This window comes from Cetorhinus maximus, chromosome 6, assembly GCF_964194155.1.
Source record: "Cetorhinus maximus chromosome 6, sCetMax3.hap1.1, whole genome shotgun sequence".
Taxonomy (NCBI): Eukaryota; Metazoa; Chordata; class Chondrichthyes; order Lamniformes; family Cetorhinidae; genus Cetorhinus; species Cetorhinus maximus.
The window spans coordinates 52,963,025-52,975,870 of NC_135884.1; the positions used below are offsets into that span (position 1 = coordinate 52,963,025).

At 44.2% G+C, this 12,846-nt stretch overlaps 1 protein-coding gene across 4 annotated transcripts in view; it reads right to left on the minus strand.

Moving 5' to 3' along the window:
• LOC144681763 (contactin-4-like) overlaps window positions 1-12,846 on the minus strand; it is a 1,677,954-nt gene that overhangs the window by 711,489 nt on the left and 953,619 nt on the right. For all 4 annotated transcript variants that reach the window (XM_078543733.1, XM_078543732.1, XM_078543731.1 and 1 more), the window contains exon 11: window positions 1,291-1,441. In XM_078543733.1, coding sequence (XP_078399859.1) covers window positions 1,291-1,441 — 151 coding nt within the window. The remainder of the gene's footprint in view (window positions 1-1,290; window positions 1,442-12,846) is intronic.

Genomic DNA, 12,846 nt, shown 5'->3' on the forward strand with positions numbered 1-12,846 from the left:
ATTCACAACATTCTGGTCAGGTCAAGTGTTGCACCAGCTGAGCTACCTGGTCACCTGCCAAACGTAACTAAGACAAATAATATTTTGCAGCAATATCATCTATTGTTCACTTTCAGCTCCTGGAATGGATTTCTTCATTTTTTAAGGTATGAATTATGTTTATTTCACTGTGGAGGAATGATTTTAATTGCCCATAACAATTACATTGGTAATTTATAATATTAAATAACTTGCTGAACCAAAAAATTGCTTATTTTACGGCATACAACTGATGGATCTGTTTATCTTTACTCATGTGATATGATTTTTTTTCATTCCCAGTATTTGCTGATTTTGCATTCTGCACAAAATTAAATACTATGAAGATCACAAAAGAGTAAAATGAAACAGGCACGTCAGTGAAAGAAAAACATATAATAAATAAGATAAGCAAGCATCCTTTCCCCTTTTCTATTTAACTTCTGTCCACCTAAATTAATTATTCTCAAGGAGCAGTAGTACTATTTCTGCATTCCTCACTCCTTAATCCTGACTTGCTCTTTAATTACAAGGTAAAGTATACTTAATCATCCATATTCAGCCTAAAAGCAATTTCACATCCACAGTATGTGGTTTTATGACAGCTTAAATCAATCACCAGCTCACTGTTTTATTATCATCTTGGCTTGTTTCTATCTTGTATCTCACAGGGGGCTCCCTGCCAAAATGTAATGGAGCCAATGGGGAAAATAGATCAGAAAAGCTAGTCCTGCAGAAGGCAGCACCAGCACTAATTCTGTGGAAAATCCCAAGCAAATAAAAAAAACAATTAAATCTTTACCTATTCTTCTGAACCTGCTATTCATATTCTACAATTTGAAGCTCCACAAACACAAAGAAACACCTTGCACAATTATGCCCTCCATACAATCATGTGGAAAGATCGATACATGCATAGGGAAGAAAAGATAATTTTCATCTGTTTTTTTCATAATATAGATATTAATATCCAGTGACAGACCATAAGACAAAACAAACATCCATGTGTACGATTCAGTGAAGTAGTGGAGAGGTTTACATATATATGCTAATTTCTTTATAGAAGGGTTGGTCAGCAATACTGTTTTTGTGGTCTCATGGTTAATGTTATAGATCAATTGTTTGTTGGAGAATTTTATCCAAAAAAAGGTTAAGTTACAAAGAATAAAGCCCCTGCCATCAACCCATTGAGCATTTTTTGTATTGACTTGAGGAATTTCACAATCCAAGCAGCTATTAGGATTAAAGGACACATTTCATTCAAGAAATTACCTTTCATTTTCCTGCAGAATCTCATTTCCCTTCATCCAAGAGAAGGTTGCTCTTGGCGAAGCTTTTGGTTTACATTCAATGATGACCTCACTACCTATGCGAACAGGCATCAATTTCTTCAAGGGGCTCATTGAAAAATCAGGAGCTGATGCTAGTAAAAAACAAGGAAAAACAATTATGTAGCAGAAAAAAAATGCCGCTGAAATTCAAAATTCAAGTGTTTAGCTTAAACTTATCTTGACTGATTCGTCTGGATAAACACAAATGCTTTATCGAAAGACTAGTTTTTTTGGATAACTGTTCCAAATAAAATTACACTGATTCTTTATAAAATGTGTTCATGAAGTTATAAATAGAGGAAACTCCAGGGTACAGAGTGCAAGACAATAACATTTTGAATTTTGAAGCCCTCAAAGAACATTCCACCCTTGAGATCATGAAATATTTAAAGTAAAAAAAAACACAATGACATGTTTTAAGATTGTACACAATGATCTACATTTTCTTAGGTGATCACATAAAATCTTAATTCCAGATATTGCTGGAGAGGCACATCATGTGGCAAGTGCCATGAATACTGAAAAGAGAACAGAAAGGGAAGGTTAAAAAAAATTAAAACTCTTCGCACGATCTACTACCTTCTGATTCAGTTTCATTGTTCCCTTCTTGGGTCTCCAAGGTTGAGCGTAATGTCAGGCCCTTAAATCTTGTCATTAATAGGGTCCACATGACATGAATTAGTATCCCTACAGGGCTGTGCTAAGATTCATTTGTGCTAATGGCACAAAGCCAACAATTTCATGATGCATAAAGGGGAGATCCATGGCGAAATGCTAAGTTTTTGGCTTTAGCGAGGCTAACAATGGATCGACGCAAAGCATTTTGTGCTGACTCAAAACTTGTGTATTTCTTCTTTGTCACAAATTAGTTTCAATGCAGTAATCATGGTGGTTATCATGAAATTCACGTTATTTTTCCAGCGATTCCATGGCTATAGCAGCAGCACAGAAATTCTGTGCTCTAACTGGGCATATTGGTGAAACGTTATTGAAAACTACTGCCACCAAAAATATTCAGGTAATACTGCTGGAACTTTACAACCTATTTGCTTTTTATGCTTTAAAAACACATCTTATAGGAGATTGTAATGAAAAATGGATGGAGCAGTGATTGGAGATCACACCAAAGTTCTTAAAATGAAGTTTCATTTTCCCCTCATTCCAACCAACAGATAGCCTTTTCTGGAGCCCTTCTTCCTCTCCATATGGACGTTTTGGGTTTAGCTCTCCTTTAACAGACTTTTCACATTCCTTTTTGCATCCTCTCTTCTAGTTCTCCCTCCTTCATATTTCCAACTGCTCCATTTTCCCATCTTCCTCCTCCTCCCTTGTCCTCTTACACTTCCTTATTTCCTCTGACCCTCTGCATCGCTTATTGAATATATCCTTCTCTTATTCTACCCTTCTTTGCCCATGCCCACTTCCCCTCCTCCCCTGGATGGATGGTAAACTTGCAGTGCAACTGGTCCCTGGGACTGATCCTCTGAAATTGAATGATGGACTCTCAACACCAAAATAATAGTAATGTACAAATGTGGATAAATAATTGCACTGACTACAGTAACCCTCAGTGTCGCCTTTCTTGGTACATGCACACAGTTTTGAGAAGTATTCAGCCTCTTTTAGAACCTTAAGAGTAAGAGCTCTGACTACAGGGTTGCGCCAAGATCATTCATCACACAATGCAGTTTGTGGTTTCACTTGGCTGATCAATAAGATTTTCATATTGAGGCATCACTTCCTTTGTCTCCTCTGTTCTCGCTTTCCAGTAATGTGCTATGTTACAATCCCTGCGGGGAAACCGTAAACCAAAATAACCAAATTTACTGAATTACCCCCCAAATGAAGAAATTAATAACAAGGTTCCACTTCTTGTAGCTCTTCATTTAAGATGAATCAGAACTAACCCAAATTCACATGAATTAACAGGAAAATAATACTTCAAATAAAAAGATAACCTTCACTTTGGATAACCAATACAACAAGGATGGGTAGAATTTCCCATTCCCCCAGCAGTGGGTTTAATGGCAGGCTGGGGCACTATGTGGCAGGAGCACAAAAATTGGATTCCTGCCTGTGTAAAATGACGGCGGGATCTTCTGCTCCCAGCCGCCATGACAGGTCACAATTCTCGCCAGAGGCAGGCGTGAAACCTATTTGCATTCGGTGAATGGGATACAGATGAAGGCCTGACCAGAGTCACCCCCACGTCCAATCATCCATGCGCCAGCGAGAAACCACACCAGTCCAGAATGCATCTGGATCAACATGGTGTGTAAAAGTCAGCACTTACTTTAAGAAGGCCTGGGGCAGCTTGTGGACATGAGGATAAGGTGGAAACCTCCAGCAATCAGGCCCTGGAACACCACATGCAGCATTGGGTGGGTGCAGCATTAAACACGTGGATCTTCTCTGTGCAGCAGCATCCAGAGGGTGGTTGTTCTCATCAGCAACCAGCAGCTTCTCCCAGGGTTTGGATTTTCAACCAGCAGCTTCTCTCAGGGTTTGGATCTTCAACCAGCAGCTTCTCCCAGGGCCCCAATCTTCAGCCAGCAGCTTCTCCCAGGGTCCCGATCTTCAATCAGCAGCTTCTCCCACAATCTCGATCTTCAAACAGCAGCTTCTACCAATGTCCTGATCTTAAACCAGCAGCTTCTCCCAGAGTCAGATTTTTAACCAGCTGCTTCTCCCAGGTTCAGATTTTTAACCAGCTGCTTCTCCCAGCGTTTGGATCTTCAACCAGAAACCTTGCTCAGAGTTCAGATCTTCCAGCAGAACTTCACCCAGGGTCCAGATCATCAAGCTGCAGGCGGAAGGCTGCAGGAGGTACTGCTGGGTGGCAAGGATTTGTTGGGGGTGTTGGGGGAAAGATGGGGATGAGAGGACTGAAGAGGTGGGGTGGGTGTGCAGGCCTGGAGGGGGCAGGGAGGTTGTGAGTGCTAGGGGAAAGAGAGAGATTCAGCAGCAGTCATGCAATGGAAGAGCTGGTATGGAGGGGGAGGGTGGGAAGGGCCATGTTGGGTTCCAGGCCTAGGGGGGGAGGTCCTTGTGCAGGTGTAAAGGGGTGTGGGGCTTGTGCAAAGGTGTGGATGGGTATGGGGTGGTACCAAGGGGAAAGGGGTTCAGAGGGAGGGATTAGTGGAGCCAATGGAGGAATCCGAACCCTCATTGCTCCTTCACACAACATCATCGCACCCTTACCCTCCCACCCTACCGGCTCCCACTGCCCCCTTTAACCCTCACCACCCCCTCCTAAAACCAGTTCTCTCAGTTTGCCACCCATGAATCCTCCACCTCGTGGTGGAGATCTTGAGATGCTGCTCGGGGGTTGGGTCATCAGGGGTGGGCATGGATGCAGGTCATCTCAACTGGCCAACCAAAGGGGATCCCCAGCATGTAGTATTTACAATGCTAGGGCCCTGAGACAGATGATAGTGTGAAAGGCAAAGGCTCAGTCTGCATGGGAAGCTTCTTGCACATGGCTCGCAAGGGCCCTGGCAAAGAATTTTGCCTCCCTGCAGGTGCCTGATTCTGGCAGACATGGGGTGGCCTTTGGAAGATGACAGGTTGGGGGGATGGGTGTGCACAAAGGCATAATGAGTATCGCAAATAAACCTGAAGTGGGGTAATTGAAATAATTCAATATTAACACTGATATTAAGATGTGCGTTAACAGCTTTAAAAGTAGACAAACGTAGTTATGAGTATTAACAGCTTTACATGTGGTTATGTGAGCTCTTTCTAAGCATGATGGGAAATATAGCCAACACATGGGGCTGCATCTTCCCATCGGCGAGCGGGGATGGGGCCGAAAATGATGCGGGGTGACATCGGGCTGTGTGTCCCGATGGCACCCCGCATCATTTAGATTTTCAGTTTGGCGGCCACTCAAAGCCTTTAAAAAAGTAATTAAGCTAATTAAAGGACCTGCCTGTCCAACGTTAAGGTTGGCGGGCAGGCGAGGAGGCCAGGCAGCCTTTAGAAAAAACATGAAACCTCATCCACGGGCGGGTTGAGGTTTCATGAGGGCTTTAAAATGTTTATGAAATGTTGAAATAAAAGAAATTGACATGTCCCAGCTCATGTGACAGTGTCACACGAGGGGACATGTCAGGAATTTCTTTTCCACACTTCTACAAATTTTTTAAACTTCCAACGATCTCCCTGAGGCGGCACTTCGCCTCAAGGAAAGCTGTGCGCTCTTTCACGTGCACTCCCGGCTCAGGGAATACCCCCCCGCTCGCACAGGGAGTGCACAGCGCTTCCGAGCAGACGTCACTCTGGGTGGGCCTTAATTGGCCCGCCTACGTAAAATGGCAGACCGAACGGGAATCCGCCCGCCCGCTCCTGCACATCCCCCCCAATGGGGGGAAAATGTTGCCCATAGGCTTGATGTACTGTGGGAACTCAACTGACAATCACAAGGTGTAAAACTTAATGACCTTCACAGGATGGGTAAGCAAATGTTAGAATGATAAGAGTACAGACTGGGAGGCATTAGAACTGAGGCATTTCCTAACCTCCCAGTGAGACAACAGAGACATTGGCTGCCTGAACAATTCTGCTCATTAGGTATGTAACCAGAGGCTGTACTAGGCAATATAGTGAAATGTGATAATTAAACAATATAAATATGCTACGCAGCCTTTGTATCAGAGAGACACATTGTAGAACTAGGCTGTGTCCTCCCAGCATATGTTTGAATAAAACCTTTGTTTACTGGAAACTCAGAGACTTGAGTGGTCTCATCTTTGTAGCACAACAAGCCACATCAAACATGATTAAAGTACAAGTGCACTATATTTACAAAAGTTTGATATGTGTAAAAATCATAGTGCACCTGTGCAAGCACTGGTGAATTCAGAACTTCTTAACTTTTTTTTCCCTACCACTTGTTCTAGGTGTCCCCCAATATCCGTGGCAAGGGCGGAGGCAGCCTGCTGATCCATTGGCCCTGTTGCCTTGGATGACTGTGGTGGCCATCCTCTGGAGACCCTGGGCCTGGAGGATCCCGGCTTACTTTGGATGCCCTGCTGCGGGGCAGCGGCTCTCTCTGGGGTCACAGAGGACAAGGCAGAAGGGGTCACAGGCAAAGAGAATTCAGAAAGGTCAGACACCCTCAGAGAGACCTGAGTGGAGGTCCCAGATGCATCCATATGCCGCTCCTCTTCCCTTTAAGTGTCCGAGAGCCCCTGCCTGACTTCTTAAGGGAAGGGGCACCTGGAGGGAGGTCAAGGTGTCCCATGCCCCCTTCGTGTAGCCACTGCAGATGCTCTTCCATGGCTACAGCGGTGGAGTGCAGGTCTGTGCATGTCTACAGCAGAATCTGCTGGACCAGGTTCTCCATGCAGTCCACCACCCTTCCCATGGAGACCTCCATGTGTGCACAGGTTGGCACCACTTCATCAGCCAGCAGGCAGACAGACTCCTTCGTTTCACGTGTCACTCTGTTGAGGGCCTTCATATTTTTGCTTCATGTTTCCCTGCCTCTTGCAGCTTCTCCAGCATCTCTTGGAAAGCCAATTCCAGAGGCCTATCATTAGATTCAAAGCTCGCAGATGCCTGCTTCCCAGCACTCCTCCAAGTGCCGGTAAGCTTGGCTGACCCTGCCTCCTCCTGTTGCGGACACGTGTCCATGCAGTGACCACCAGGATGTGAACTAGAACTAATACCCACTGAGGTGTGTGTCTCTGGGCTGGTGGGGGGTGCAGGTGTCTGCTGGGACGCCTCTACCTTTGGTCATCAGTGATGTCTTCGCTCCTCTCTGGGCTTGTGTTCGAGCTGGACTGGGTTTCCTGAGTCTCAGGTCTTGCCCTCTTCCTGGTGGCACCTGTAAGTGAGAGAGGAGAAATCGAGTGACTGCATGAGCTGCCTCCAGCATGGAGGCACAGTTGCCCCTGAGGTTTCTCTGACATGCATGGATCCTTACTGGATAGAGGCCACAAGCCAATCTCTCCATCTCCAATGGATCTGTCCCACTCCACCCCTGCCAGCTGGGCTGCCCACCCTTCGAAGTCAGTGAGTTCTTTCAACTGTGGCCGACCCCCTCATGTCTTCTTCCTCTATCTACAATCATGGCTTAACTTCTCCTGCACAAAGAGAGATGGGGTTGGGAGCAATTGTATTTAGCATTTAATTGTATCTAACAATTTTATGTATCTTTCTCATGCCTACAGTCTTCCCAATAACCCACTGGGTTACGTGCCATGTGATTGATGTACTGCAGGTTGTCCACAAGAGTTCTGGGCCAACGCCCTCCAGAGAAGTGAGCCCATGCAGATATAAGGATAAGGCTCAGAGAGGCATCTCATTAGTGGTGCTTGCTGGTGCCCTCAACGCCTGAGCCCTTTCTCTCCCCTCCCCTCCCCCACTTCCAGGCAACATGTGAGCACTCTGTGTGGAAGGATGAGGGAGCCACATTGGCCTCTCAACTTGCAGTGTGGATGGACTGTAATGGGGTTATGATGATGTCACTGAGTCCCTTGGCCCATGTACCATTCATTGAGGTGAATGTGAGTAGTTGAGGGTTCAATTATGCTGGAGGCGTGGATGAGGTCATTATCCTCTTGCGGCATTGGAGGGCAGTTGTCTGCTGGAGGCCTTGGGCACTGACTGCCCTGGACACTTGCTCCCATGCAGGGTTCCTCTCCCTGCTTGGCCTCCTCCTCCAATCCGCTGGAAAGAAGACGTTCCCTCCTGGCCTCCAATTGGTCAAAGAGGACACCCAGGGAGGTGTCGCTGAACTTGAGCGCTGGAGCTGAGTATCCTCTTCTGGTAATCTCCTCAATCAGCATGGTGGGTAAGTTACGTTCCAGGCACCTTTTAAATATGGTGCCCAGATATGACGGCAGGGCATGTGCCATTCAGTCTGCCCCGCCACGATAAACATTGGAAAACCACCTATTGCATAATCAATGAGGCTGGGGTTGCATGAATTTCTGGTGGCTTCCACGGTGAGAAACATTTCCTGTCCCCACCCCCTCCATGGGACTTAGCCCTGGAAGGGAAAATTCCACCTGATAGGTGCACCAGCAAGCTTTCTCATCACCTTCCACATAAACACTCTTAAAAATCATTTTCAAACATTCTATACAAACAATTACAGATTCAATAGGCACAAGAAATTACAAATTTTCTTTACTGTACTGATTCCAGGTCAAAGATTGTCACAGCTACACAAGAATTTTTTTGGTACTGAGGTGTTTTTCATATGTCAAGCATCTGGGCCACATTAATTTGCTCCACTGACTATTGCTTTGTGTATTCTGAGGGAATCTATAATTTTAGGTTGGGTCTGTGTGTTTACAGTGCAGAGGCCGAGGACTACCACTCCCAGCATGCCCTAGGTTCTGACCCCAGTGAAGAGTGCAACAGGGGTACGGGCTGCGCATGCTCAATTCTAAGTTTCCTTTGACGGGACCTGGTGAGATGGCACAAAAAGAATGGCCAGTTGTCCAGGATTTTGGCATCAAAATGTGCCCATGTGATGATATTAGTGCAGGCTGGAGAAGCAGCAGGAGCACAGCTGGGTTAGTCCTGGAGCACCTCCGGGGGCAGTGAGAGTACAAGGCTGATGGGCAGTAATTGCTCGGTGAAGCCGAGAGCTGGGACTCAGAGAAGCCCTGGAGCAGTGGCTGTCTTTAGCTCAGTGCAGCCAGGAAGCAGTGTCAGCTCAGTGAAGCTGAAAAGGTGTCTGTTCAGTGCCTGCAGGGAGTAGTAGTTGCCTGCTCTGTGAAGCTGGGAATTATGGTAAAGAAAAGCTCATGAGCAGTGGTGTTCTGATCAGTGCAGCTAAAGAACTGGAATGATGCCGGTGATTTGATGTTGGGGTGCAACTTTATAAATCCTGTGGAACACAGTCTCGGATCAAGAGACTGAATGGTTGGGCAGTCAGCAGCAGTTGTTGCTGCAGTTTGAGTTAGAGTTGCTGTCAAAGGGAAATCAAGAGCTATATCCTGAAAGGAGAGGAGCTGAAATCCCTCATGAGGAAGACAGAATTTAGAGGAATTTTGTGACTCACAGTGATCACTGACATCTGGGTGAGTTGCTGAGAAAATTCAAGGAATCTGTCTTGGTTTGGTCTGTTATTCAATGTGATGTTGCTGTTAACAGTTTGCCTGTTAATTCATGTTTATCTCATGTTAATTCTAGATGATACTGCATAAGATAGATATTATTTATTGTTTTCTTTGTTGATTCTTGGATAGTAAATTTTCTTCTTTGTTTAAAACCATGGAATTTGGTGGCTTTGGTCTCTTAGTAAGTAACTGGATTTCAAATTTCATGTACTTTACAAATGAAGTTACTGGCCCCTAACCAAACCAGGACAGTATTCATAAATAAGGAATATTAATGCTCTGAGTCTTGGGTGGCTACACAAGACTTTGTCATGATTAATAGGAAGGTTTAAAGTAATTTTAAACCATCTTCAAGCACTGCGTACAGTGGAATGCAATAGCTTGGTCCATAGAGTAAACGCTGTTTAGTATAGATATCACATAGCATTTCCAGTATAGTCTTCATGAAGATGCTGCTGTACTCTTTGAAAACAATGATTTTGGACCATGCAATCCTACAAAACAGGGTGTCCATCATAAAAGTGCTTAAGCCATGTTTCTCCGTGGCCTTTATATAACATAAATCTGTTTTTAAAAATTCTCTACAGCAACTGCCTGTCATTTCAGTTTTATTTCTTCAATAAAGTCAATAGAACGTTTCAGTTTTTTTTTGGAAACCAGTTTCTATATTCTTTACGCTTAACACAAGCTTTCTTCTGCTTTGAATCAGATACATACACTAGATAGGGTGCAACTATTTGGTGGAAAAACCTTTGTGAATTTGCTGCTGCTGAATTGTAAGCTACACATCAAAATGTATGAGCAACTGACAGCCTTTAAGACCATAAGGGTGATTTTCAATTTCCATGGTGGGTGAGCTGATCCAGTAGGAAATGTTGGGCGGGAGGGCAGGATGCTGGTTGTGGGGTGGGGTGGGGGGGTGGTGGTGGGTGGGGTGGTGGGTGGGGGGGCGGTGGTGGGCGGGGGAGCGGGTGCAGAGGGAGATGATGCATCTGGAGAGGGGAACCTACCAAGTGATGGACAATGGGATGTGTGATTTTTTTTTTGTAGGGCCTCCTGGCCCCACAAAAAAATTATGCCCAAAAAGTTCTGGATCATTTCTGGAGCGTCTATTCAAGGACCGCTGATTGGGCCTCTCACTGCCTGGTACAACTGCTAGGAGGGTATGGAGTGCACACCCTGTGCATTCTTACCTGAAAATTAGCCAAGTGTTACAGACAGGAAGGGGAGTTAATTTAGACAGCATTAATTTCTCCTCTCACTGTCCATAAACAGAAAAGTGTTTTAATTTGTTTCCCTCTTGAAAGCAGCGAAGTATTTCCTCAACACCTCAGTTTTTGTGCAATCCAAGCTTCTATTAATAACCTCACAGCAAACTCAAGATGAACTCAAAGAGTTAGTTTATTTGCACACAGTCAAAATGCGGGAAGGAGACTTCACACATGGCCTCTACACTCAGGCAGTAAAGAGAGGCATAAAGAAAAGGTTTTACGGTACAAAGACCACAGAGAAAATAAATATTGGTTTACGTGAGTTCCAGAGCCCAGAAGCAAAGTTCTGTGAGGCATTCCTTTACGGAGGTCAGCGGGCTAAAAACTGATGTTTCAGAATTCACTTTTCCGGTGGTTTGACTTCACAAGCTGAGATAGGTATGCAGAGATGAATCAGTCTTGTAGACGATGGCACAGAACATCCAACAGAAGTTGTGCAGATGGAGCCAAGTGTTCAACCTGGGCAGAGCTCCTTTCTGTGTGGCTGCTAGTCAGATCTTAAATAGCAGGCTGAGCTATTCAGCCCAGCAAGGCAATATTACTCGTTCAACAAGCCAGAGGCTGATGTCACATGACCCCCATCTCTCCACCAGGTCTTCAACAAAGAATGTGTATCTTTCGCCTGGAATTCAGCTGGATCTCAAAGACCTTTAAATGTCCCAGCCATTATGGGTTGAAAGGAATGCTAAAGGGGCCTTCTGTCTTCGCAGACCCTTTGTCTCCTGCTGGCAAGCCTGGGTTTTCAAATGCAAATGGCCATTGTATAGCCTTCTTTGAAGTTGGGCTGTGCAGTCCCCAGGTGATCATTAGAATCCTCAGAGATGATGAGTTTCCCCAAAGCTGCAAAATGGCTTCTTTTGTTCTGGGATCAGACAGACATAGGTTCAGCCATCTTAAAGATCTTGTTCAGCCAAGGTCCAGTTTTAAAATTTAGAAATAGCAATGAGTATAAATAGAGACATTTTAGAACAACGTACAGTAATCCTACAGCTAGCGTAGGATCCTGATTTGCATGTGTAAGCAGCTTTGCAGCCTTTCGTGCAGACTTGCTTTGTGCCTATTTGCTTGAAATTTGCATTAGGCAGGGTATACAAGGAGCTGAAGGAGTACTCTCCATCCAACCCAATTTTCTACTGCCAGCTGTTGTTTTTCAGGTAAGAAATGGACAGGCAGCAGTTGAAGGTCCCTTATATGTCTGAAATACCAAATGGAATGTTTTAATAATATTGCTGGATGTTTATTAATTAAAATAGGGCTTGGAGGTTTCCAGAGTCACTTGTTAACATTGATACTCAGAAGAAAGTAATCTGGCATTGATATAGATAGCTCAATTCCAACATAGGAATAAATGTTGATGACAAGTTTTCAAAACTGTTTTAAAAATGTCGATCATTGTTATGCTGCGCACAATCTAATAAAATCCAGCTGTATTTCAGTTTCTGTATATTTGCATATCTGAAACATAGCAAAAATGTAATAATGCATTTAATGCCACATGATTTACATCCTCCTTGCCAAGGAAAATTGGACGTTAAGACATATAAACAAAGGACTCTCAGAAGAAGCCCATATCTGATGAAGAGTAAAGGCATTACTTATCTTGGTTAAGTGGTACATGAAGAAGTGATTCCTAACTTCTCTCCTGAATGGTCTGTGCCTGATTTTAAGGTTACGTCTCTTTGTTGTAGATTTCTCAGCAGTGGAAAATGAATCCATCCACTCTCTTAATTCCTTTCCAAGTCATAAAAACCCCAATCAGATCATTACTTAACCTTCTATATTCGAAGGAATATGTGGCTAGTTTACGTAATCTTTCCTCATATTCTAACCCTAGAGTGCTGGTAACATTTCAGTGAATCTGCCCTGTCCCCCTTCCAAGGCCAATATATCCTGAGGTGCGGTGCCCAGAACTGTACACAGTACTTGAGATGTGGTCCAATCAGGCTTCCATTCAGTTCTAACAAAACTTTCTTCCCTTAAAAATCAGTCTACGAATTTTAAAGGCTAACATGTCATGAGCTTTTTTGATCATTTTAGGTACCTGAATACTATATTTTAGTGATCTATGTAAGTAGATTATTAAATCTCTTTAGACTGCCACTGTTCTCAGTTTGTCACCATTTCAATAATATTTAAATCTATCCTCGT